The sequence below is a fragment of the Lagenorhynchus albirostris genome, chromosome X (genome assembly GCF_949774975.1).
Source record: "Lagenorhynchus albirostris chromosome X, mLagAlb1.1, whole genome shotgun sequence".
Classification (NCBI taxonomy): Eukaryota; Metazoa; Chordata; class Mammalia; order Artiodactyla; family Delphinidae; genus Lagenorhynchus; species Lagenorhynchus albirostris.
In genome coordinates, this window is record NC_083116.1 from 15,656,248 (window position 1) to 15,684,190 (window position 27,943).

The following is a 27,943-nucleotide window of genomic DNA, read 5'->3' on the forward strand; positions in this document are numbered from 1 at the left end:
ATTGTTGGTAACAAAACCAACAAGAATGAAATACAGACATTTACATCTTATCATGTTTGCGTGCATCAGAAAGACAACATAAAACATGTTGAAAACTTTCATGAGGGGTAGATATAACATATAAATAGGAAAAACTGTCCCTTGTTTATTTTTACCCCCAGTTTTCTTCTATATTCAGTAATAATTTTTTTTTTTACTTTTCAATAGTATATGACAGCTACCAGTGCAAATGTCTCACTTTAACATTCACTTTTAATTTTATATACACAGGTTAGGTATTAATGATGCCTAACCTAACACTGTATCTTACACACTGTATTGCGCTGGCTAGTCTGATATATGGTAGTTGGTACTGCCATGGTAGTCAGGCTAGGGGACATTCCTTGGTCCTCTGCATTTTATTCCTCAATCTTGGGAACACTAGGCACATCAGAGAAAAGTTCATTCGGTATTTTTCTATAAAGGGTCTTCGTGAAAGGATTCCTCTACGAGATTCAATCACACCTTCTGATTCTGCAGACTCATCTGTCTCTGCAATCGCTGCTGTCTGAACAGTTTGTATTCGTGCTGACTGAACAACCGATGGCTGTGGTGTCTCATTTATTATTCCCTGGGCATGTACCGTTTGGCCAGAAGGTGACAACACTAGAGTGACAGCTGGGGAGCCTCTTCTGGTGCCTGACGCAGCTACAGAAACATGAGCTAAACCAGGGATTGAATTTTGACCAGTCTGAGTCTGCATATGAGCAGATTCACTCTGCCACAGAATCTGTTACACCTGTTACAGAATCTGTCACACAGAATCTGATCCATCCTGCTGGGATTCAACTGTTTCCATGGTCAGTTGTCTTCTATTTTTTTTTTCCTGCCACATTTGTTCATTATTAAGACATTTGCCATTTGCAATCAATGCTTTGCCCCTTCCCCGTTTCCTTCTTCATTTATCCTGCAGCGATGTGATTTCTGCAGTAGCCCTGGTCACTGATTACGGACGGGAGGGTGTGGAGATGAGGAACCCACTGCCCCTTGGGAGGCGTGCCACTGCCCAGCAACGCGGTGAAGGCGGCCCTGTGTCGGCCGCACTCAGCTCTGACGTGCAACCGCGCTTCCCCGCTGAACCAGGACCCCGAGCAGTCATTTTTATGCTGTTGTCACACACGACATTAACATTATTCGAATCTTTGTCTTAATGTTTTTTGTCTCCTGACCAGTAACAGTTCCAGGTATTATCATCATTCTCATTGTCTCCCAATAAACCTTAAACTTACTCCACTGAACACCCTTATACTTATCTCATTTTTAACTTGAACTTATCCCAAGGCCAGCTTCATGCTGGCCTTACCCTTTTTCAGGATGGTCGACTTTGAATCCTAATGGGCATTTGTAGATGAAACTGAATGCCTGGCTCTCTCCCAGATCAGGTCTCCAGACCGGCTGCTAAACCCCTACTATTCCTCAGTGCCTAAGAGGGCACATACCCGTGGGCTGCCTCAAAGGCAGGAAAAGGTTAGGTTACAAAGATGGCACAGGCAACTATACTCCAATTAAAGAAAAAAACAAAAACAAAGATGGCACAGGCTTGGGATCAGGACAACTACCAAACCCTGAACCAAACTACTGATGTAGTTTCAAATCAAAAGAAAGACACTCAAATCCTACAAGTCCACTTTAAAGCATGTATTGTTTGCTCCTTAGGGGAGCAACGTCATCACACTATAAGGTGCGGACAAGGGGAAACCTTGCAATTCATTTTGTAGAGTGGAATGCAGAGTGGTAAACAACGCCCCTTTGAGGCAAAGCTGGTGCCCCTCCAAGAAGGTCAAACTGACAGCTGTGTTCAGACGACCAACAGCCAATGGCTTTTAGCAGAGAAGAAAGGAGAGTGAGCCATTTTCTTGAGGGTAAATCAACTTCTCCATATTAAAGCTGTTAGGCAGCTAAATCTAGTAGCGACGTGCACCTTTACTATGACCAAATGACTTCTACTAAGAGGCTTCCTGGCATCACATAGAATTGAACTTTCAGTCCCACCTTTACCAATATGGGTGACCTCTCCCCTTGTATATGGGTCTTGGTACAGCTATATATATTAATCCAAGAGCTAGCTGATGCTCTTAATCTCAGTGGCCTTTAGAGAGGTGAATCGGAATGTAGTGGTGTGGGAAAGTTAAGATAATGCTCTCTAAGTGGAAAACCAGACTCCAAAGCTTGGAGATTCTTTTCTTTTTCTTTCTTTTCCTGGCCGCGCCCCGCAGCTTGCGGGATCTTAGTTCCCCAACCAGGGATCGAACCTGTGACCCCTGCAGTGGAAGCGCAGAGTCCTAACCACTGGATTGCCAGGGAATTCCGGAAGCTTGGAGATTCTATTGTTCAGAGTTCAGTGTGTGAAGAAGGAGGTCTGAATGGAACCCGAAGCTTGCTGAGCTGGACAGGGGAAGCAGCCTGGCTTGACTTAATCGCTCTCAGGCAAAGTGCTGCACACACAACACAGGGAGATTTCTTTAACTTCTATAGCTCTTCAGCAGCTGGAGTAGTTGAAGGATAAGCGTGAAGTTGCATGAAGAAGGGTGGTCCGGCTTCTCTATTTCATGCTTTTGACTTCTCTAGGGGCATCCAATCTGGGTCAGTGTATGTAGGAGTCAGAGCAGGGGCTTTGGTAAGACTGAGCCGAAAGGTATTGTGTTTTGAAAGGGAGTATGAAGAAGCAAGTGGTTTAAGGGATATAAAGTGTGGTGTGAAGTACAGAATATTATTCATCCTGCACAATCTTCCTGTAAGCAGCTCTTTTGCCCCTTTTCTGTTTGTCTATCTCTGTTTCCCCTCAGACCTTAGTTATAAAAATGAGATCACTAGGTAACGTTTAACCTAACTCCTGACTTATGCTCTTCTGAATGTACACCATGCCTTCCCTAACGTGTTGAGTCATTTCCTGGATTCTAAGGAGTAAGAATGAAGAATTAAATAGTTGAAGAATGACTGACCCTCTACTCCTAATTTCCCCGTTAGCAAATTTGCAGGTGAACCACGTGGACAAGATAGCATCCAAAGGAAGATCACGAGTCAGCAGATCTGCACGCAACAGAAAAATGACGAAGAATCTGACCCTCTACCTTAATGATTAACTGAGATTATTTCCCCTTTTTCCCTTTAAAAACTTTCATGACTGAGCAGAGTCTTTGGGGTTGGTTTTGGGATTCCACCTTCTCCCTGGGTAGCCGGTTTCCTGATTAAAGCAACATTTCCTTTCCAACCAACTCTTGTCTCTTTAATATTGACTTTTCAAGTGGTGAACAGCCGAACCTGACTTCGGTAACATTCCCTTTAGCACTAAGCACTTCAAAATGCAGGCCACAGTGAAAGGTTAAGACAGCAGTAGGAGTATCCAGGAGAGGGAAGACCACGGACGGACTCATCATTGTTGTGTTGAAAGGAAACTCTGAGTGCAGCAGTAAGTGGTTGCATACAATCAACCCGGACTACTAACGTTGTTTATTTCTAAAAAATATCTAGAGGAATTCTTCAGGGACTCAGGAGTTAATGAATGTAAACTGGTTCTCTAATATATGAATCAGGTTTCCAGGTAATCCTTGGAAATAAAATCTTGTTTTTGAAAATCAGTGTATCATGTTGGAGATTGTGACGGGCTTCACTCGCTCAGAGGAAAGATGACATTTTAATACCTTCTGATCCTTAAAAAATGTGAATCTAGGCCATGCTAGACCTCTGAGAAGTCCTGTTTGACAATGCAAGCTGAAAAAGACTAGATAGTGACTAACTTACACATCACTTTGGTGAGGAGAGAACTTAACCCCCCACCCCCAATTCCAGTAGTTGAATTTCCAGAAATGGGGAACTAAGCTGATTATTAATGCTGAAGAAAGACTAAGAGATGAGCTGTCTTCTCATCTGTTCCATATCTGTTACAGAGGAATCAAAAAGAAGCAGGAGCTGCCCAAGGCTTAAGTGTAAGCTTTGGTTCTTTTTAAGAATGTTCAGTTTATACACTGGGCTAGAAATGAGAGAGGGTTGCAGAAAGAAAGAGCATGCAGTTTCCTGGAAGTGCCTAAGACGGTTTCTTTTCAGAATGTTATGGTGATGCAGGTGCAAGAGGGCAAATCTTCATGTCTCTGTTCACCCACCTGATGGTGAGCCAGTTGGGCACTGATTCACCTGTATGTTCCCTAGACAACCTCGCCAGCACACTGGGAAACAATCCCTGCTGATTCAGCAGGGCCACTGTTGCAAAAACCTCAAAGTGCCCATCGCAGGTTTTCGCTGCTTTCAGGACAGACCACTGTGGAATCCCGAGGGAGAGCTTTCTCAGCCTGGCTGGGAAAGGGTAAGTCTCTCTGAGGTCTTTTAGCCTCCTGCTTTTAGGGCCAGCCTTGATAGCTGCACAGCTGTTAAGAATCGCCATATAACATCCATAAAATGGACCCAATAAAACTCTTACCAAGGGAATGGGGAGTACAAAATTGCAGGGGGGCCGAACGGGGAGCAAGGCAATCTCCCCTAAGTTACTGCCTCTTCACACACACCAAGGGCATTGCCAAAGGCATTAAAGTAATTTAGAGGTCCAAGACTGTATTCTAAATTTGTGCCTTACAAATAGAATCCTGATTCTCTAGGGTTTTTAGGATACTCAGCAAATTCTGTCAAATATGTGTCTTTTTAAAAAACCTAAATGAACTTTAAATGTAGAAATAGAGTGAACCTCATTTTCCGATCACAGGGCAGGAGAACCAAAAATTAAGAGGAAAATAGCAATATTGTATAGTTCTTGGGTCAAAGAGGAATTATAATGAAAACTGTGATGATAAATAATTTTGAAGTCATCAATAATAACATTGTGACGGTTAATTTTATGTGCCAACTTGACTGGGCTAAAGGATTCCCAGATAGCTGGTAAAACATTATTTCTGGGCATGTCTGTGAGAGTGTTTTCAGAAGAGATGTGCATTCATTCCGTGACTGAGTAAAGAGTTCCGCCCTCACCGATGTGGGTGGGCATCACCCAATCTGTTGAGAGCCTGAATAGAACAAAAAGGCAGAGGAAGGGCGAATTCCCTCGCTCTCTTCTTCAGCTGGGATGTCCACCCTTTCCTGCCCTTGAACATTGGAGCTCCTGGTTCTCTGGCTTTTATTTATTTTTTAAATTTTTATTGGAGTATAGTTGCTTTACAATGTTGTGTTAGTTTCTGCTGTACAGCAAAGTGAATCAGCTATACGTATACATATATCCCCTCTTTTTTGGATTTCCTTCCCATTTAGGTCACCACAGAGCACTGAGTAGAGTTCCCTGTGCTATACAGTAGGTTCTCATTAGTTATCTACCTCTGGCTTTTAGACTCAGGGACCTACACCTGCAGCTCTCCCCCCATCCCCCATTCTCAGGCTTTTGGACTTGGACTGGGAGTTAAACCATTGGCTCCCCTGGTTCTTACATCTTCGGACCTGGACTGAATTACACCACCAGCTTTCCTGGTCCCCCAGCTTGCAGACGGCAGATTATGGGAAGTATCAATCTTCATAACTGTATGAGTGAAGTTCTATAATAAATCGAATTTTATATATATATAAATACATACACATATGTATATGTATGTGTGTGTGTGTATATATATATATATATATATATCCATCTACCCATCCTACCTGTTTCTCTGGAGAATCCTGGCTAATAGAAGCATTATATATAAAAAGTATGGAATGTGACTAAAGACATATTTAGAGGAAAATCCATAGCCTTAAATGCTTTTATCATTAAACAACAAATACTTAAGATACGATATGCTGGATATTTATTGAAAGTGTACACTGTGTGAGGCCTGAAAAAAATATATTTCATTTAATCTTCATAGTACTTATGAGGTGGGTACCGCGTTTTGCTATTCGTAATACTTAGGAGGTACGTACTATATTTTGCCCTTATCTTTTTGAAATGCTCAGAAGTATAATTAGGCACATCCACACAATGTTTTAACTATGATATGTTTCCAAGGACTATTTCACATAATTCTTGATTCAATGCCACAAATATTTATTAGTGCTTATTATATACAAGACACTATGACAAAGAAATGAATAATAGATGTTCTCTACCCTGTAAAATCCAGTCATGTGTGTTTATGATATAGATGATACAGCTCATATTATGATTGCAACTAACACTACTAGCTAAATTGATTGTATTAAATGCTAAAACTGGTACATGAACCCAGCACCATGGTTGCAGGGAGTAAAGTGATTCCAACTGAGGTTGGGGGCAGGAGTCCATCGTGGCGCTTGTTGCCACTGCTCAGGGAAGCATCTCTAAGTTGTTCAAACAATTAGTTAATGTGATTGAAGCAGGAAGGGCACATACATTTCCACTTTATTAAAATATTGCATAGATACAGAGCAGTTGGGCACATCCATTCTAAGGCACTGTCCTGGTTTGAATGCAATTCCACAAGAGAGAAAAGAGAAGCCATTACATTCGGTATTATTCACCTCTACATTCAGACTCCTCCCATGTTCCATGTTTATTGCTACTGGGATCTCAATTTTAACCCCAAACTTATAGCAGCATCATACTGGGACCTAGATGACAAAAATGAAAGACACATCCTGGCTCTAGCACTTGATATGATTTGGCACTTAACTACAAACTCTCTTGCATTGCTCTCCATTTGTTTCCCAACACTTGTTTAACTAAAGATATTATAAACTCTTTATGAATTAATTTCTTTACTAGTTTTCATTAAGCCTAGAACAGGACTAGTTAGGCACATAGTAGATACCCTCAAAATGCTTCTATTAAATATCACTTCCAAGAACTTCAATGGAATAGAAAAAAATATACTTTCTGTAATTCTAGTTTAAGGAAAGGATGACTGGTATCCTCATAAAGGGGAAATACTTGAATGTCCTATTTCTTGTATTTTACAAGGAACTAGGCTGAATGAATATTTTCATGTATTAACAGCTTTAACTGACAAAGAGAGTTCTTCCCTTGCTACAGGAACTTGAGTCATTACCACTATTATATGAGAACATTTATATAAGTAGCAATGTGTGTGTGTGAGATTATAAGTAAAATTCAAAGAGGCTGTGAATCACTGAGCAACGTATAAATATCTGAATTAGTGACCTTCACCTCCTTAAATAATGTGTGTGTGTTACATAAAAAACATATAAGTTTAAAGAGTTTTTCATAACACCCTTGAGACAACTGGAGATAACTAGGCTTGAGAACAATCAGAATATACAGATAGCTATAGAAATATCTGTTAAAGGCAGTGTGTTCCAAAGCATATTTGCAGAATACTAGCTTTGTGGGTCATTACTGGGTATACATGAAAAAGGGTTCTGGGCTCAAACAGGATTGTAAAACACTGAGCCAAAAGAGGTGCTTTTTCCGCCTTTACCAGAGGACCTCTCAGAATTCTTATATGCAGATGTGCGCTGTGAATCTACAAAGCAGAAACAGCAGGAAGTGATTCCCAAACTTATTTGCAGACTATCTTGTATAACTAGGTGTTCTATGACACACACTTAGGGAGACACTGAATTAAAGGATGGGTAAAATTTAAAAGCACTGAGAGATACATAGCTGGATAGCAAAGGAGAGTGAAAAGCAATGGACACTGGTTCCTCAGTCAACCTAAATTAAATTAGATTCCACTTGTATAGCTTCAACTGTCAAATGGGTTCTTCCACAAAGAGCTGACTTATTCTGGGAACAAAATAAATCATCAAATCAATACTCAGCTCTAAGCCGCATCACCCCAGGCTGCAACTAAGCAGACTAGCCACCTTTGCAAAATTCAAAAGTAAAGATTAAAATTCTAATTTCCTCAAAAATAAAATTTTCAGTGGAAAGAACCCAGTTCATACCAGGCAAATGAAATCGTCTTCATCCATGTGTTCCTAACACATTTTCATTATTTCATAAAATACACTGTCTCCTTTCTTGCCACTTGGGACACATATAAAGCTTTAAACTAATATAATCACCTTTAATAATGACAGCAGAATAATTATAGTGTTGCTATAATAGATATGTCAGATAAATATGATTATCCATTATGTTGACCCTACCCTGAAAAGGATTGCCATTAGTTTTATGCTTACATCTATGATACGGTTGGCTTGGTTCACAAAATTTTTCAATGTAATAAAAAAATAAGAGTTGTAGAGACAGAATAAATCAAATCTAGGAAAACTGCAAGAGTAGATAGATACTCTAGAATTCATATGACTTGGAAGATGGGTTTTTAAAGTAGAAAAAAAAAGCTGTTCTTATAAGCTCAAACAAAAAAATTCTTCCAAGACAAACAGGATGCTGCAGGTTTAAGATTTTGTTATTTGAGTTACTGTCAATCTCTGTAGGACTTGTTTCCTTTAACAATCCTTAAAGAAGACCTCTAAAGTGAGTGACTTGGTGCATAATAAGGCCTGCTCTCTGTCTGAAGCTTTTAGAACAATGACTACACTTGTATGGCTTCTCCCCTGTATGAATTCTTAAATGAATAACAAGGCTTGGTCTCTGTCTAAAGCTTTTCCCACAGTAATTACATTTAAATGGTCTCTCTTCAGTGTGAGTTCTCTGGTGCAAAGTAAGAGCTGTCAGCCTACTAAAACTTTTCCCACAATTATGACATCTATGAGGTTTCTCACCTGAATGAGTTTTCAGATGTCTTTTAAGACTTGATCCATGACAAAAGCTTTTCCCACACTCAAGGCATTTATATGTTTCTTCTTCAGAGTGGGTTCTCTGGTGCCCTATAAGGTGTGACCGCCGAGTGAATCGCTTTTTACACACCGTGCATTCATAGGGTCTCTCCCCCGTATGAAGTCGTTGGTGTCTGTAAAGGTCTGAACTACGAAGGAATCTTTTTCCACATTCAGGGCACTTATGAGGTTCCTCTCCTGAATGAATTCTCTGGTGCCCTGTAAGCTGTGACTTCCGAGCAAAACATTTCCCACACTGAGAACATCGGTGAGGTTTGTCTCCTGGACTCTTTTTCTTATGGGGTCTAGCGTTGAGGGGTTCTTCCAAGTTGGAGCTCTCAGGTTTCTCTCCTGCTGAGGGGTTCTGATGCTCTACAAGTTTTGTTAAATCTCTCTGTAAATCCTCTGGGGGGGTTTCCCATTGATTTTCTAACTGTACATAGTCTTTTTGCAAAATGGGGCCATGAAGAGCATTCCCCTCTAAAGTAACAATAAATGGATACATATTCTCCATTTTTTTCTGTTTTTCTGAAGTAGCTTCTTCATTTTCTATCCCGATCTCAAAACCTGAGAGAAGAAACAGAATGCAGATGTCACTGTGTCCCACATTGAAAAGAACATGAAGGAAAATGAGTTATATTAAACCACTGGTAGAAATAGAGACATTCTTAAGTACAATAGAATCCAAAACTCTTTACCTTGTTCAAAGTTGATTTTTTTCTTTTCTTTCTTCTGTGTTATCAACGAATGATTACTTACCTAACTTGGAATCGAGTAATTGCTTAATTTCTTTGGAATCTTGTAGTTCCTTCACCCATGCCTCTTCTCTATGCTCCAATGGAAAGCTCACGTCGAGTTTTGGTATTGGATATCCTGGCCAGAAGAAAGATGAGAAGCATAATAGTTTAGGTCACCAAAGATTTTTCCAGAGTTGAGGCTGATATCTTGGACATATGGCCCTTAATATCTACGTCCTCCTCAACTACTATTATGTCATCTGGAATCTCTTGCAAGAGTCTTATTTTTCTTTAAGACAAGAACAAAACAAGGCTATTCTCTTCTAACCTATGGAAAGGGAGTAAATCAATTCTGTGCAGAAATCAATACAATAAACTGCTACCGTATCTATTTTGATAATAGATTTATTTAGGTTAGAGCCAAACTATGAAGTAAATCTTCATAAAGTTTTGGCACATTAAAACTGAGAAATGCTGATATTGAGTACTACGTAAAGAGAGAGAGGTAAAGCCAGAAGTTATACAACTGCTTACTGGAATAATTTCAGTTGAGATTTTCAAATTATAATGGAAACGGACTGGGTTAGCAACCAGAAAAGCAGTCTCTATGCTTGTTTCAGCTGAAGACTAGAAGTGGATCCTCTTGAAATTAACCCAAGTAACCATCAAAGGGTGTTTCTCACTGTCAAGCTAAGGACAACCAGAGAAGTTTCTACATTCAGTGCTCTGCTGTGTCCTACCACCCTCTCCTCACTGAGGAGAGCCACTCTGACTCCCATCCTCTCTCCACGCCCCTTCCTCGCCTTCCTCAGCTCTGGCCAAGTTAACCGGTCCGCCATCAAGTTTGGGTTGCAAGTGGCTCATCTGAGATCAAAATGCAGCATGATGTTTAAATATTAGCATCATTAAAATAATATCAGCAAGTTAATTTGATGAAACTTTAAAATTTAAAACATATCAAAACGGAGGAAGTGGACTAAAATACCTTATTTTATATTTTCATGGAAAAAAGGACCTTTTAAGATTAAGAAGCAAAAATACGTTGCGAATAAAATTCTGTTTAAATTCACTATATTGTTTTTGTTTGGGTTTCAAAGCTAAGAATAGGATGAGAGGGTAATGAGACCGAGGTCAAATAAAAATGGAGGTCATAGATCAAAGGAAAGCTGCAATTACATAAAAGTAGGAGCAAACTGAAACTTGAAATAAGCAGAGAGAGTAGCAAAGGCCTAGGTGTGAAACACTAATTTATAATCTAAATGCAGGGAGGGAGACAGACTTCCAACACGATACCATGAGGAGCTTTGCAGACCTATTTCCTAGTGAAACTGGTGAAAATTACTAAAAATAACAAAGAAATGTTCAAAGTCTAGAAAATTAGGAAACATCTATTGGATTGGCCAAAAAGTTCGTTCGGGTTTTGCCATAAGATGTTCTAAAAGAAACTGAACAAACTTCTTGGCCAGCCCAATATTTTTAAAAATCTGCTAAAATTTACAGAGAACAGCAAGAGTCTTACGTATTTAAACCAAAACTGTTCTCTTTGGTCCCTCTCCCAGCTCCACTACAGACTGGCATAGCCAAGAGCTTGGGGCACTCTTTCCCCCAGCTCCCATTCAGAGGGATATCTTCCTGGGAGGGGCAGGACCCCAGCATTTGTCACCCTACCCTTAGCTATCTACAGTTGAGTCTAAATTCCAGGCCACTGTGGCTGAGAGGTGAGGGCTCCTTTCATCTACCCAGTCTCCACTGGTGGGATAGAGGATCTATCTACCTTGGGTGTAGTATTGCTGAGAATACTAGGGCCCTGATTGCCCTTGCAAGGCAGTTGTGGTTTTGTAAGGCAACTGTGATTATAAGGCAGTGGTTGCTTGCCTGGAAAGGCAAGTCAAGGAGACCTGAGGCTCAGACTTAGTGCTCAGCTCCTAAAGTGGCAATGTGACTCAGAGATAAGCACAATATTGTCCCCACCTCCAGCTCCAGAGCAATGCATCTGAGATTTGGCCTGAGAGGACAAGCAGGCCTTAAAAGAGGTAGCTCCTAAAGTCTTCTCAAAGAAACTGACTTCATTTCCAAGAGAGAGAGGAGACGTTCAAGCCTAAGGATACTCTCAAAAAGAGTGGAGGCTGTAATGAAAGGCAATTGGAAAGAGTGATAGATTTATTGCATATACACACTAAACTGTAGGCTGACTAGTTTGCAGAAGAGAACTGGGGAAAGAGACAGCTGGGAGGAGCCCTCCTGGGATCAGAACAAATCTCAAAAACTGACCTCAGGAACTAGCCCATCTAAGGTGTCTGAATTTGATTGAATTAGTCTACAGAGCAATTTATGCTCCAGGGCATTGTTGAATGCAACAGAGCAATTAGCTGGTAATTAATAGCTGGGGCTGGTCACTGGCAAGAGACAGCCAAAGAAAGCCCTGCAAAAACTACTGTCATTCCAGGGTGACTATGCGCACACCCAAGGCTGTGCTCCATGAGGGCAATATCAAATGCTTAATATTGCAGGGTGAACTAGAGTTCACTAAAATAATCCAGCCACTCACCAAACAAATAAACTCTGGAGAGTGGGAAGAAGGACACACAGTTGCTACAGTATGTAATCTAAAATGTCCAGTTTCCAACAAAAAACAAGACATGTATGTGAACAGGTCACATACAAGACATGTATGTGACCCCTACACTGGAAAAAAAAAAAGAGCAGGCAACAGAATCTGCCTATGAAATTGACTAGATATCTAATTTAACAGACGTCAAAGTAGCCATTATGAATATGTTTCAAGGACTAAAGGAAACCATGATTAAAGAAGTACAGTAAATTATGATGGCATTACATCACATCAAATAGAGAATATTGATAAACAGGGACTTCCCTGGTGGTGCAGTAGTTAAGAATCCGCCTGCTAATGCAGGGGACACGGGTTCAAGCCCTGGTCCAGGAAGATCCCACATGCTGTGGAGCAACTAAGCCCGTGCACCACAACTACTGAGCCTGTGCTCTAGAGCCCGTGAGCCACAACTACTGAGCCTGTGTGCCACAACTACTGAAGCCTGCGCGCCTAGAGCCCGTGCTCCACAACAAGAGAAGCCAGTGCAATGAGAAGCCTGCACACTGCAACAAAGAGTAGGCCCTGCTCGCTACAACTAGAGAAAGCCCGTGCACAGCAATGAAGACCCAACGCAGCCCAAAGATAAATAAATAATTAAATTTTAAAAATATTGATAAATAGAAATTATTTAAAAAATAATTGAAATCGAGTCCCCCTAAAACTGAGTTCCTCTGCTGAGTTTATGATTAACCCCTCTATCCAAAATTTTATTCCCTTTCTTGTCTGGCACCTGTTCCCCTCAGGATTGAGGAGTATCAATGCAAAGGGGGGATTGAAACCAAGCAGGACTCTCTGTGTCCTCCATTTCTTGTTTGTAGAAAAAGGCTTTAGTCTCCTAGGCCTTCCCTGACTTCCAAAGAGCAAATTCAAGCAGTTACTAATTAGGGAAGTGAGGGAATGCAGAAACAAAGGAAAAGCAGTCAAGAAACAATAGTTCAGTAAACAGAGTCCTAGTTCCTCCTCAAGGGAGGGAGATATACGTGTGTGTGTGTGTGTGTGTGTGTGTGTGTGTGTATAAAATAATCTGATACATATCTTTGAGTTGTTCTGCAGGAGCTAAGGTTCCCCACCCAGGTGGAGAATGGTAACTACCTTCTGAGACCCCAGACTGGTCAGAAACTTGATGACTGAGATTCCTGAAACATCACTCTGCTACCTCACTATCAACCAATCAGAAGAAAGTCATGCACCCTGCAGCCCTCACTCCAAATGCTGCCTTTAAAAACTCTTCCCCAGGGCTTCCCTGGTGGCGCAGTGGTTGAGAGTCCGCCTGCCGATGCAGGGGACGCGGGTTCGTGCCCCGGTCCGGGAAGATCCCACATGCCGCAGAGCGGCTGGGCCCGTGAGCCATGGCCGCTGAGCCTGCGCGTCCAGAGCCTATGCTCCGCAACGGGAGGGGCCACAACAGTGAGAGGCCCACGTACCGCAAAAAAAAAAAAAAAAAAAAAAACTCTTCCCTGAAACCCATCAGGGAGTTCAGGTCTTTTAGGTATGAGCCATCTGTTCTCCTTGCTTGGCCCTGCAATAAACCTTTCCTTGCTCCAAACTCCGACATTTCTGTTTGTTTGGCCTCACTGTGTGCCAGGCACAAAAACTTGGGTCTGACAACAGAATCAAGTGGTAATTCTGGAGTTGAAAAGTACAATGACTGAAATGAAAAATTCACTACAGTGGCTCAAGAGTACATCTGAACTGTCAGAAGAATTGCTGAACTCGAAGACATATCAATAGAGGTTATGCTATGAAAAGAACAGAGGCAGAAAAGAATGAAGAAACATGAATGGAGTCTCAGAGAAAAGTGGGGCACCATTAAGTGCACCAACAGATATATAATGAGAGAACCAGAAGGAGAGGAGTGAGAGAAAGGAGCCGAAAAAATATTTGAAGAAATAATGGCCCCAAACTCCCCAAATGTATTTAAAAATATCAATATACACACCTAGGAAGCTCAATAAATTCCATGTACAATAACTACAAAGAGATCTACAAACAGACATATCAGAGTAAAAATCCTAAAAGCCAACTAAGAAGAAAAAACCTTGAAAGACAGCAAATGAAAAATGACTTGCCACTTACAAGGGAACCCTAGCAAGATTAAAAGCTGAGTTCTCATCAGAAACAACAGAGGCCAGAAGACAGTGGGATAATATATTCAAAGTGTTCAAAGAAAAATAAAAACTGTCAACCAAGAATCTTATATCCAGAAATGCTATCTTTCGAAAATGAATATGAAATAACATTTCTGATAAACAAAAACTGATGAGAATTCATTGGTAGCAGACTTGCCTAACATGAAACACTAAAGGAAGTTCCTTAGTCTGAAAGCAAGTGATCCCAAACAGTACCTGAATCTACATGGAAAAACAAAGGGCACAAGTAAGGGTAATTATTTAATTATAAAAGATAGTACAAATACAAATTTCTGTTTCTTGTCTTAAAAGATTTTTAAAGTAATTATGTAAAACAGTATGTATGTAGTATATTGTTGGGCAAATAACATATAGAAATGTATTCTATTTGCCAATAACAGCACAAATGAAGTGGGTAGGAGAAAGCTGTACTGGGCTAAAGAAATGACTTCAGTTAGTAACTTGAATCCACAGGAAAAATGAAGAAAATCAGAAATGATAAATAATGTTAATATAACAAAAGCTATAACTTATACTTGTTTTCCTTTCTTCTCCCAGCTCCTTTAAAAGTCTTAAAATTATATAAAGTAATAACTATAACAAGATATTGTTGAGTTTATAACATTTTTGATATAATATAATACAGTAACACCCCAAAAGGGGAAAAAGGGAATAGAGTTACATAGGAGAAATATTTCTATAGCTCACTGACATTGTTAGTATAAATCCTAAGCTGATTATAAGTTAAGATGTACATAATAAATCCTAGAGTAATCACTAAGGAAATAGCTTTAAAAATAGTGAAAATTCATTAAAGTACATAAATTTTACATTGAAAATATTTACTTAGTGTCAAAGAAAGCAGTAAGTGAGGGACAGAGGAGCAAAACAGATATGAGACACATACAAAAACAAAAAGTGAAATAGCAGATATAAATCCAACCATATCAAAAATAAGATTAAATGGTATGAATTAAACAACTCGATCAAAAGGCAGAGATTGTCAGACTGGATTTTTAAAAATCCAACTATATGCTGTCTAAGGAGACACATTTCAGATTCAAAGATACAAATAGACTGAATGGAAAAGAATGGAAAAAGATATATCATGCAAGTAGTAACCACAAGACAGCTAGAATGACTATATTAATATACAAAATAGACATTAAAACAAAAAAGTTATTAGAGATAAATAGAATCATTTTATAATGATAAAAGAATCAATCCATCAGGAAGATGTAACAATTATAACCATACGTGCACTTAATAACAGAATACCAAAATACATGAAGGAAAAATGGACAGAAATAGTAAAAGAAATAGGCAATTGAATAGTAATAGTTGGAGACTTCAATATCTCCTTGCACTATTGGATAGGAAATTTAGGCAGATGATCAACAACAGAAGACTTAAAAATTACCATAAACCAACTAAACATCACAGACATTTATAGAACACTCCAACCAACAACAGCAGAATATACATGCTTCTCAAGTGCACAGAGAAAATTCTACAGGACAGTTGAGATACTATACCGTAAAACAAATGTTCAAAAATGTTAAAGGGGACTTCTTTGGTGGCGCAGTGGTTAAGAATCCGCCTGCCAGTGCAGGGGACACGGGTTCAAGCCCTGGTCTGGGAAGACCGCACATGCTGCGGAGCAACTAAGCCCGTGCGCCACAACTACTGAGCCTGCGCTCTAGAGCCTGCGTGCCACCACTACTGAAGCCCACGTGCCACAACTACTGAAGCCCATGCACCTAGAGCCCGTGCTCCACAACAAGAGAAACCACCGCAATAAGTCCGCACACCACAATGAAGAGTTGCCCCCGCTCACCACAACTAGAGAAAGCCCGCGCGCAGCAAAGAAGACCCAATGCAGCCCCAAGATAAAAATAAATAAATGAATAAAAATTTATAAAAAATGTTAAAGGATCACAATTACAAAGTATATTCTCCCATCAAAATGGAATGAAATTATAAATAAATAACAGAAAGAAAACTGGGAACTTCACAAATATTTCAAAATTGAACAACATATTCCTAAGTAACCAATCAGTCAAAGAAGAAATCAAAAGGGAAATTAGAAGTATTTTGAGGTAAATGGAAACGAAATGAAAATGAAAACTTAGGACTGTAAAACCAGTGCTTAGAGGGAAATTTATAGCTATGAATGCCTATATTCGAAAGGAAGAAAAATCTCAATAACCTAACTTTGCACCTTACACCATCTCTGGATACAGAGAACACGTGCTCATACTTGAGCTTCTTCTTGGATGAACTTCTTAATTATCTACCAACCTCGCCCCCCACTCACCTTGTCGTCCTACATCCTACATAACATTCAGATCCTTGTGCCTCTGGTGCACTCAGCCTCCACTTCCTGGACTCTCAGAGCCCTGCTCCTGACACTATAACCAGTTTGCATTTCCCAACCTATGCTCATGACCCATGTCAGCGGAGGCTACTGACCATTCCTTGACCCATCTTCCACCCTTCTGACGTTAGTTCCTATCCTCTACTCTTACACACTCCATAGTATACCATCACAGATGCTGAATGAATTGGACGCTTATTGAAAAGGTTTCCACAGATATCAGCCCTCCTTCTATCTGCTAACATGGTGATAACAGTTATGACTTTTATACAGCAAAGATCAAACACTTTGATGATACAGAATAAGTGAAGGCAAGGAGAATTTGGCACTCTCATATGCTGTGGTGGGAAAATAAATTGGTACAACAATTTTGGAGGACAATTTGACAATATCTATTAAAGTTTTAAATACCCATTAACCAATCAACCCCACTTCTAGAAATTTAGCCTATTGACACCTGCATATACACAAGGATGCTCACTGTATATTTTATAGCTTGGCTCCAGGGCTTTGAATCAATGTTGAATGGCAGTCAGAAAGCAGGCTCTAATTTCTACTTCTGTCAGGGGGCTCTTCTCTTCACCCTCAATGCAGACTAGTCTGTGTAGCTGCTATTACCATTGGATGAGTGGTTTTACAGCAATAGAAGAAACATCAATTGCTATTCAGTTGGTATAAAATAAGAGGGTCCTACAAATAGAAACCAAAGTCTATTACCTTAAATTTAACCATTGCTTCTGTCTTTTAGACTATAGTCTAGAACCTTAGACCTTAGTTTCCAAGTGATGATAATGTGTTGTCCAGGATGTTAAACTCACCTCATGGTTATAGCCAAGAGACTCATCATGGGTATATTTTATTTGACCTAATTAACTGAAGAAATTTACTCAAGAAAAATTGACTGCAGAAAAAGAAAAAAAGATACAAGGATATAATGCACAGCACAGGGAATATAGCCAATATTTTATAATAACTTTAAATGGAGTATAGTCTATAAAAATACTGAATCACTATGTTGTACACCTGAAACTAACACAATATTGTAAATCAACTACACTTCAATTTAAAAACTACTTTTTGACCTAAAAAAACTGAAGTATAAAGTAAAAGGCTAGTAGGGACAGGGAAGCGTAGGTGCATACTTGTTTTAAAATATAGCTCCAAATTCTTTGATATTTTTCCCTTCAAGTGGTGGAGTTTAATTTTCTTCCCCTTAAGTGTGGGTTGGATTTAGTGACTTTCTTCTAATGAATAGAATATGGTAGAAGTGATGGTGTGTGACTAGTTCATCAAAAACATTGTGGCATCCTCCTTGCTTTCTCTTGATTCGTTTGCTCTGGGGGAAATCTGCTGCTGTGTTGTGAGGACACTCAGGCAGCCTATGGAGAAGATTGCTTAGCAGGGAACTGAGGTCTCCTGCCAGCCCCTGCTGACATCTTGACAGCAACTACATGAGCAGCTCTGAGCCAGAAACACCCTGTCAACCACTCCCAAATTCCTGACTCTCAGAAACTGTGAAGTGATAAGTGCTTTTTCTTTTAAGCTACTAAATTTTGGGGGGTAATTTGTTATTCAGCAAAAGCTATCTAATACAAAGAGGGAAAAAGCAACTTGAGGTTAACAAAGAAGGTGCTTGATTGATGAATGTTCCCCCCATCCCAGGCTCAGGGAATGACTTCATTAAGCCCCATTATCAAACATTGTGTCATAAAGTCTCCACTGTACCAAGAAATATCATTACTATTGTTAGGGCTGGATATTAGCTAATGATACATCATTTAGTATAAAGAAATTTAAGTTACAAGACTCTTTTGTTGCTCTGCAGACAGCATTTTTTGCCCTACTTTTTACTTTAAATTTTCATCTCTCATATCCTGCATCACCAAAAAGATGTGACCTTTGACATTTTGTATACAATTTCCTAGTGTAAGCTCATGCGGTTAAATTAAAAAAATCTGAGGCTTTGGCAAATGAAAATTGTTCCAAATTTGGTGTACTAATTTTGAACTCCAGACTTTCAAAGATAAGCATGGTATACTTTATATTTTTAGGACCAGCACATCTTTTCTTTCTTATTGCAGACATTCTAATATTTTTGCCTATCTCTAACATCTGGCGTGTCTGGCTTGAATTCAAATAAGGGATTTTTTTTTAAATAATGGATTTTTTAAAGCTTATGTATTTCTTAGATCTCTTTATATTTTCTACTTAAGTTCTTTTCCCTCTTTCTCTCTTATTTTCTCTTCCCACCCCCCTCTGTATTCACATTAAATGAATATCATTAGGTGAATATATGTATGTATATGCATATATTTTTTCCATTTTATATATACCCAACAACTTAATGTTTTGCTAACAGGGAATACATTCCAAACTTTAATATAAAATCAACTGACCTCTTCCATTACTTTGAAATTTCTTCTATTCTGCCAGCATCCTGTGCTTTTCACTCACTCAGCCTACAATATGATGTGCTTCATGTAATATACCGAAGATGTTTTCATTTAAAAAAAAACCAGTAAAAGTATAAGCAACCTTTAAATTATAGAACAATAAGTCTTGCATCATTTTGCAAAGCATAATATATCACTTTAACAGTGATGAAAAAGGGGTAGTTTCCTCTCCTCCAAATTGGTATATTTTACTTGTTTAACTCATTCTATCTCTTCCTTGTTGAACACACTGGACATTCCCGTGCTTTAAAGAGTAAAGTATTACAATCAAGAGCAACATTGCTGTTCTGCATCATCTGTGATCTTTGTACCTGGGACTGTTGCTAAGAGGAGCAAATTAACATGGGGAATGAGAGTGCATGTGCAAAAACATTTATCATTAAATATTTCTAGCTAAGTTTCACTACTTGTTGCTGGCATACATACAAAATTACAGATTTTTTAGAACTTTTAAACAGACTATAGACCATAGGTAATGTAAAGATTGGAACGTAAATGACAATATTATATAGTTCTGCTTTGACCATAATATACATACATATGTAGTTGTCGGTTTTTCTTTTTTGTCACCTTTATTTTAAAATATCTAGAGACCCACAAACACCTCAAACTCCACATGGTCAACATGGTCAAATCTAAACTCACATTGACCTACCAAATCTGATCCTCTCTTCTGTTCTCTGTGTCAGTGAATAATATTATCAATCTTCCCAGTTCATTGGCCAGAATCCTGGATACCATCCTTAACCTCTTTTTCTTCTTCATCCAACACCCAGTCAATCACCAAGTCCCATAATTTCTATTTCCTACTTATCTTTCAAATTGGTCTTTTTCTCTCTACCACCACCGACACAATCTTAGACCAGAAAATCATGCTCTCTAAGGTGGATGATTGCAGGATAGCTGTTTCTAGTCTTCCCTCTATTATTGTAGCCAGAGTGACCTTCTAAATGCAAATCTGTGTATATCCCTGCCTTACTTAAGAACATCCAGTGGTTCCCCACTGTCCTGGTAATAAAGCATATCTTCTCAACAAGGCTGACAAAGTTCTTCAAGATCCAGGACCCTGCTTCTCTCTCCAGCCTCTTCAGTGCAACTCTGGCTCCTCTGCTTCTCCTCTGCGCCCTCACACTGCAGCAGGAAGTCTTCAAATATGCCATGCTCTCTACCCCTCTGAGCCTTTGCATAGGCTGCCCATTCTGCCCAAAGCCCTCTCCCCTCCCCACTTCCACCACTCAGCAGGCTTACTGCAATTCATCTTGTAGGTGTCTACCCAGATCCCCCTTCCTCAGGGATGCCTTCCCTCTCTGCCAAAAAGCTGGTTAGGTGGCAATCCTATGAGCTCCCATAGCATCCTACTCCCTCCAATACATCATTTTACAGTCCTATTTTCATATCTGAATCATCCATAGGAGCTGAAGCTCCAAGGTGCCTGGGACTGATTTTCTGTCTTGTGTACTAGAGACCCCAGGGTAGCAACCCACTGAATGAGGAAAATATTTGCAAATCATATACCTGATAAAGGATGGATATCCAGCATATATAGAGAACTCTAAAATTCAACAACACCAAAAAAAAAATCAAAAATGTGCAAAGGACCTGATTAGACATTCTCCAAGGAAGATTTACAAATGGTCAATAAGCACATGAAAAGATGCTCAACATCACTAATCATTTGGAAAATGCAAATCAAAACTACAGTGAGATACCACCTCACACCCATTAGGAATGCTACTATCAAAAAAAAAACAGGTGTTGGTGAAGATGTGGAGAAATTGGAAACCTTGTGCACAGTTGGTGGGAACATAAAATGGTACAGTCTCTGTGGAAAACAGAATGGAAGTACCTCAAAAAATTAATTAAAACTAGAAATGCCGTATGATCCAGCAATTTCACTTCTGGTTATATACCCAAAAGAAGTAAAAGCAGGGTCTCAAACAGATATTTTTACACCCATGTTCACAGAAGCATTATTCACAATAGCTAAGATGTAGAAGCAACCCAAGTATACGTTTATGGAAAATGGATAAGCTAAATGTGATATATACATACAAAGGATTATTATTCAGCCATTAAAAGGATGGAAATTCTGAACCCTGAGGACATTATGCTAAGTGAAATAAGCCAGAAAGGTGAATGGTGGTTGCCGGGAGTGGGGGGCAGTGGTGGAATGTAAAAATGGGGAGTTATTGTTTAAATGGGTCTAGAGTTTCAGTTTTACAAGATGAAAATAGTTATGGAGATGGATATTGGTAATGGCTCCACAAAATTATAAATGTATTCAATGCCACTGAACTGTACACATAGAAATGGTTAAGGTGGCAAACCTTAGGGCGTGGGTATTTTACCACAATAAAAAAAATTGAAAAGAGAAAAATAGGCTTCCTGAGCAGGGTCATTAGCTTAAGGGGTTTTCAATCCCATTCGATTGAAGGTGCTTTGTGCCCAGCTATCCCCAGAGAGATATTTCCTCCTTCTGCTCTTTTTTATTTTTTGATTTTTTTGATGTGGACCATTTTTAAAGTCTTTACTGAATTTGTTACAATGTTGCTTCTGTTTTATGTTTTGGTTTTTTTGTCCACGGGGCCGGTGGGATCTTAGCTCCCTGACCAGGGATCGAACCCACACTCCCTGCATTTGGATCTTACCTCCCTGACCAGGGATCAAACCCACACTCCCTGCATTTGGAAGGCAAAGTCTTAACCACTGGACCGCCAGGGAAGTCCCTCCTCCTTCTACTCTTGATCAGAGTGGCCTGTTTCCATCAGGTTATCGGTATTCTAAGCAACCTCAACCCTGGAGAGCTCTTGAGCTCTCAAAATGGAAACCAAAGAAAGGAAATAAAACCCTTGCCTTACCAGGGTCCAGAAAGGGCTGGCCTTCCCCAGCAGCACCGAAGCTCAGCTCCTGCGGCCCTGCCTGTGGGATCCACGCCTCTGCCACTGGGACCTCCGGGGCAGGTCCCATTACTTGGAGTGGGGGTGACTCCAGGTGGATGTTTGGCGGTATGTGTGCCATTCCCACTGGTGCCAGTTCTTCCAAGAGCATTTCCTGCCTATCGAGCTGGGGGAAATGCCAGAACCGTCACTGAAGTCCAGACCAGCCCTGCCCAGTAGCAATATAATGCAAGCCACCCATGTCCTTTTAAATGTACCAGCAGCCATATGAAACAAAAAATGAAATAGGTAAAGTTGATCTTAATAACACACAGTATTTAACCCAAAATATCTAAAATATCATAATTTCAGAATGTAATCAATATAAACAATTGTTACGAGATATTACACCGACTTTTGTTTCATACTAAGTTTTTGGAATGTGCTGTGCATGTTATACTTACAGCACATCTCGATTTGGACTAGCCACATTGCAAGTGCCCCAGAGCCACCCCTGGCTAGTGGCTGTTCTGGGTGGTGCGCGACTAGACCATACAAAGATAAAATCTATATGGTAAGCTAAACCGAGAAGATGGAGAAAGGAAGGGAAACCATAAATTCATTCTATCCTAGGGGGACAGGGACCCTTGGATGACTCCAAGGAGAGTTGACCCCATCAACACACCAGGCAGAAGTGCCCCTAATGCCCACCAACAAACACTTTCTTCTCCCAAAGATTCTGTCCGTGCTCAGCTATGGCTTTCACTGGATGGTTCTGAACAGAGGCCAGCGCCACCGCCCCCATGGGGCATTTTGCCTATGATGGCAGGTGGTGGCTATCAGAATGTAACGAGCCAGAGGTGGGAGTCTATGTACTCGGCTGGCCAAAATGTTCGTTCAGGTTTTGCTGTAACGTCTTATGGAAAAACCAGAACAAACTCTTTGGCCAACCCAATAATTCACAGGGCAGAATTGTTCCACCTCCCAAACAATTTAGGAATGTTCCCTCAAACATTCATGTACGTAAAAAGAACCTTTCAAGGACCTCACCCTGTTGGTCATATAAACACAAAATATTTTTGCATATTTTAGCATGACTTGAATGCTCTAGGAAAGCATTACTTTGGAAATCAAATGAAGACTATACTACTTATTGTTTGGACTGACCAAGAGTTGTTTGCCACTTTGAGAAATCATATGACCAACAGCAACACCGCTCACAGTGTTTGAGCTGTATCACATCAGTCAGAAGTTCTGCCTGTCGCCTTCCCAATGTATCTGTGCATAGATTCAAGCAAATGACAACCTCCTGAAGTTTTGGTGCAGTCAAGCCCAAATATGTGCACGCTCACATGCTTATTAATTCATAAGAAATCACACTCCTTTTCCTTTATATTCCTTCTAGACTCTACTTGACTCAGGGTTGGCAAAATTTTCTTGTAAAGAGACAGACAGTAAATATTCTAGGCTTTGTGGGTAGTATTGGTCTGTTGCCTCTTCTTTTTTTTTAAACCACTCTTCAAAAAGGTAATAACCATTACTAGCTCATGGGTTGTATAAAAACAGGCTTTGTCCAATATTTGGCCCATAGAGCACTTATTATATTGATTTTTTTTCTAATTCGGTGTATATAAGGAGGTTATATTATCTATAAATTTCATTTTAGCACAGTAAAGGGGACATTACCAAATATCTGTTATAGAAGTGGAGTTGGGTTTAATAGTTGAAACATATGCCAATTCCAGCAGAAGGAAACATATGCCAATTCCAGCAGAAAGGAAAAAATGGAAAGCCCTGCAGGGAAATCCTGAGGCACCAGACAGAACGTCTGATCCAGTCCCAGCTGCCTCTGCTACTTCTTTTGGTCTAATTCCCAAGATCCCAACCTCTTTTCTCACCTGCTGTTCTGGTATCTCAAGTTCTCTCTGTAAGTCTTCTATCAGTGACACAACTCTTTCTCTGTTCTCCGGGCAATGTTCCCTCACCCAGGTCTCTATTTCTGTGGGCAGAATCGTTAGGAATTGCTCCAACACCAGCAGCTCCAAGATTTGCTCCTTAGAACGCATCTTTGGCTTCAGCCATTGACAGCAGAGCTCCCAGAGTTTGTTGAAAGCTTCATGAGGCCCAGATGCTTCTTTGTACTGGAACTGCCGGAAGCGCTGGCGGAAGACCTCACAGTCGGTATCATACTCTTGAAACACCGAGCCCTGATTCAAGGAGGCCTGGATTGCACAACCCAGGGCCACAGCCATCGCCAACTTCCAGCACTGTACAATTTATCTGGGTCCCGAAGCGGCAGATTCCAATTTCTTTCTTTGTGTTATCCTCCGGGCAGAGCCACCTACAAGCTGAGGACGGGACAAAATGAGGAAGGAGAAACAGCAGTGGTTACCAGAGGGTAGACTAACTTCCCTTAACTTGCTTACTTTTCTCCAAAGCCCTAAAGAAGCAGATCATAATCTTTTGGGGGGTTTTGAGAATCTGATGAAAGTCATGGACAATTTCTAGAAAGATACACTACACAGCAAATTCAATTTCAAAAAGTTTACAAAATCTTCAAGACCATCCACGGATTCTCTAGAACTGTGCTATCCAATATGGTATTCGATAGTCCCGTGTGGGTCGGGGGAGAGATAAATTAGGAGTTTGGGATTAACAGATACACACTACTATATATAAAATAAGTAGACAACAAGGACCTACTGTACAGCACAGGGAACTATACTCAATATCTTATAATAACCTATAATGGAAAAAGAATCTGAAAAAGAACATATATATATATATACACACACACACACACACACATATATGTACATATTGGGTTGGCCAAAAAGTTCGTTTGGTTAGTGAATACGTTGTTCCATAAGGTTTCTCGTGAAAATGAAAAATGTGTCCTTTATTTTCACTTAAAACCGAACAAACTTTTTGGCTGACCCAATACATATATATCTGAACCACTTTGCTGTATATCTGAAACTAATACAACATTGTAAATTAACTACACCTCAGTAAAAATAAAATAGTCCCATGTGGAAGTTTAAATTAATTAAAACTAAAAATTCAATTTCTCATTCATACTAGCCACATTTCAAGTGCTCAAGAGACATCTTTGTGTGGTACATATATACAATGGAATGTTACTCAGCTATAAAAAAGGATGAAATAATGCCATTTGCAGCAACATTGGTGGACCTAGAGGTTGTCATACTTAGTGAAGTAAGTCAGACAAAGACAAATATATGATATCGCTTATATGTGGAATCTAAAAAAAGGCTACAAATGAACTTATGGACAAAACAGAAATACAGTTACAGATGTAGAAAATAAACTTATGGTTACCGGGGGGTAAGGGGTGGGGGAGGGATAAACTGGAAGATTGGGATTGACACATACACACTACTATATATAAAATAGATAACTATTAAGGACCTACTGTATAGCACAGAGGACTCCACTCAGTACTCTGTAATGGTCTATGTGGGAAAAGAATCTAAAGAAAGAGTGGATATACGTATATGTATAACAGATTCACTTTGCTGTACACATGAAACTAACACAACATGGTTAATCGACTATACCCCAATAAAAATTTTAAAAAAGAGACATCTTTGCAGAAAGTTCTATTGGACAGCTCTGCTCTAGAATTCCATGGACCCAGTGAACCCCTACAGATTTAGTGGCCTTTAAACCCAGTCCCAGCCTAATTTCAAATGTCTTGTGTTTCTGAATATAGCTAGGCCACAGAAGAAATGGAGGAGCAATACTTACAATGGTGAAGAACCATGAAAGTCCATCTACCTTTGAGTAACCCTTAGTCACCTTCAACCATGGGCATCTTGGCTAGGGCCATGCCTTGCAAAGACAGCAAACCACCAATCAGTCCCTAATTCCTCTCCACTGGAGGTTATGCATAGTTCAGGCAACATCACCGTGACCCTCATCCTGAAACAGCATTCTAAGTGACTTTCTCATGAGCAAAACACATGGCAACAGGGCAGGCCAGCAGGAATCAGTTCTACATTAATAACAAAGAACATCTGTCACATTCATCACGCCTTGTGCCAGCTACTGTTCTAAGCCTCCCACACGCATCGGTTCATTTAGCCCTCACCCAACGTTAGGAGTACTGTGCCCTGAATACAGATGAGGGGACTGAGGTGAACCTGAGGAGGACGGAATAACTTTGTCCCAAGTCACACAGTAAACGTCAGAGGGAAGTGGGGAGGAGGTTGGAATCTACAGACTCCCGCACTGCTCACGTCCCAAACATCCACATATTCTCTGAGTGCAGCCTCTGAGGTCACAGAGGCCGTCACGTACATGTCCCCATAGGTCTCAGCACCGGTGCCCACTCCCCCCACCGTCCCGTGTGCTGTGGCTGCACTCTGTCTGCATTTGCCAGGACGCCTCATGTACCTGTCCTCTTCCTTGGGGTGGTGGGACAAGGAAAAATATGCTCATGATCTCACCCAGTCATGCCAGATGGGCACTGCCCCCATAGCACCGTTATCTTGATGCAGCCTGGGCTTCAGCGGCAGACCCATCTCGTGATAACATGCTAGCTCTGAGTCCCTGACGCCCAGGGCTTCTGTCGCTAACACGAGATAATCACGGCATCTCTTTCATAGAAGTTCCTGAGGCGGATCCCAGCGCAGGGAAAGGAACAGCAGTGTGCCTGGCACAGAGGAAGCGCTCAGGAAAGCTCATTTCCTAGGAAGCTTCTATTTCCTCCCACCCCACCCCGCCAAGGCACCTAACCGTCGCTGGAGGGCATCCAGGGACCGTGCTGGTTTGGGCTATGGACCCGCCTTGAATGCGCTCCAGCCTCACAGCTGGGCAGCCCTCCGCGGACGGTCCCCAACCTTCCACCACGCCGACCAGGGACTTGACCCTCCGCCTTTCTCCCCGTCGGCCCTTCCGGATGAAAACTTCACTCCACCCCGGGGCTGATGGCTTCTCCTCAAAGCCTCCTGAATGAAGCCGGCCCACAGGGCCCGTGGATGAAGAAGGGTGTAAAGAGAGGGCACTCGGGGAAAGGATAGGGGGACAAGCCTAAAAACCGGCTTAAAATCGGGGGGCCGCGGCGCGCCCCGAGCGTGCTCCCCGGGGAGGATGTCCCGCCGCCCGGAGGGGCGCTCCCCGCCCAGGAGAAGCCCGGGAAGGCCCGGCCGGGTCGCAGGGAGCGGCGGCGGGGATCCGGGCCGGACAGGGGCCCGCCGCCCGTCGCTCCTTCCCGTGCCCGCACCCGGACCGGGGCTGGAAGCGGCCGGTTAGCGCAGCCCGAGCGGGAAGGGAGCCCCGCTCCCCGCGCCCGCGCCCCAGGGACGGCCACGCCCTCTGACCGCTCCGGGACTCACCGCCTCAGCGCCCACGGCTCTCCCAGGCTCACCGGGGGCAGCTGCCCAGGGCGCAGGCGCGCGGCCAGGCTGCGGACTACAACCCCCGGCAGGCTACACGCCACTCGCCTAAAGATCTCGGCCCCTAAGGATGCTGACGCGGGAGAGGCTGGGAGTTTCCTTGGTCTCCCCTCGGCCTGAGGCCGCTTTTGGAAGCGATCCCATTTCCGGTCTTAAGCGACTCTAGATTCCCGGGGACTGGGTGGGGCGTGCTCCAGTTCTAGATCCTAGTGAGGGCTTCTCTCCCGTCAGCCCTAGAGTAACCGGAGCGACTGGGGACATCCTTAAATCTGTTATGACTGTATCAGTGATTCTCAAACCTCTCTTTTTAGGAAGAATTTTTTTGCGAGAATCTTAAAAATTCAGATTTCTGCGCTCTACCCCGACACCCATACTCATTGGATCTCGCATGAACTCGAGAATTTGCATTTCAATAAACTTTTCTGGGGATAATGACTCTGATCTTCCGCTCCCGGGTCACAGTGGCCTAGCTACCTTTGTATTTTCTTCTCGTAAAGAACCGAGCTTCGACGAAACTACCCCGTGCATTCCTCTCTGCTTTCGGCCGCCACCAGAGGGCTCTTGGGTCTTTAGGTTAGCCCATATGGCCCCTCCTCTTGTCTTCCAATTGGTCGTCCGCAGGTCC

General features: G+C 41.3%; 2 protein-coding genes across 7 annotated transcripts; both read right to left on the reverse strand.

Moving 5' to 3' along the window:
• Positions 1-498: 498 nt before the first annotated feature.
• LOC132513049 (cAMP-responsive element modulator-like) lies at positions 499-838 on the reverse strand. The gene is made up of 3 exons (XM_060137265.1): positions 800-838; positions 698-757; positions 499-543 (listed from the first exon to the last, which is right to left on the reverse strand). The coding sequence occupies exons 1-3, from the start codon at positions 836-838 to the stop codon at positions 499-501; spliced, it is 144 nt and encodes a 47-aa protein (XP_059993248.1).
• Positions 839-6,356: 5,518 nt separating this feature from the next.
• Positions 6,357-27,884, reverse strand: ZNF449 (zinc finger protein 449). Of its 6 annotated transcripts, none has more exons than XM_060137109.1 (5): positions 27,793-27,884; positions 23,797-24,246; positions 21,881-22,085; positions 9,475-9,588; positions 6,357-9,282 (listed from the first exon to the last, which is right to left on the reverse strand). In XM_060137109.1, exons 2-5 carry the CDS (start codon positions 24,148-24,150, stop codon positions 8,396-8,398), a joined length of 1,560 nt encoding a protein of 519 aa, XP_059993092.1. In that variant the 5' UTR covers positions 24,151-24,246; positions 27,793-27,884; the 3' UTR covers positions 6,357-8,395. The 6 variants fall into 6 exon arrangements, with proteins under 6 accessions (XP_059993092.1, XP_059993090.1, XP_059993093.1 ...); XM_060137107.1 differs by lacking the exon at positions 27,793-27,884 and adding an exon at positions 27,259-27,320; XM_060137110.1 differs by lacking the exon at positions 27,793-27,884 and adding an exon at positions 27,259-27,302 and having other exon boundaries at positions 23,797-24,239.
• Between the last annotated feature and the right edge of the window lie 59 nt (positions 27,885-27,943).

Coding starts and splice junctions, on each gene's coding strand:
- LOC132513049 (XM_060137265.1), bottom strand. CDS start 838: ATGGAAACAGTTGAATCCCAGCAGGATGGATCAGATTCT. Junction 758..799: donor AGCAGGATGGATCAGATTCT/GTGTGACAGATT, acceptor ATTCTGTGGCAG/AGTGAATCTGCTCATATGCA. Junction 544..697: donor CAATCCCTGGTTTAGCTCAT/GTTTCTGTAGCT, acceptor CTGTTCAGACAG/CAGCGATTGCAGAGACAGAT.
- ZNF449 (XM_060137109.1), bottom strand. CDS start 24,150: ATGGCTGTGGCCCTGGGTTGTGCAATCCAGGCCTCCTTGAATCAGGGC. Junction 9,589..21,880: donor CCAGCCCTTTCTGGACCCTG/GTAAGGCAAGGG, acceptor TCTTCTGGCCAG/GATATCCAATACCAAAACTC. Junction 9,283..9,474: donor ATTACTCGATTCCAAGTTAG/GTAAGTAATCAT, acceptor TTCTTCTCTCAG/GTTTTGAGATCGGGATAGAA.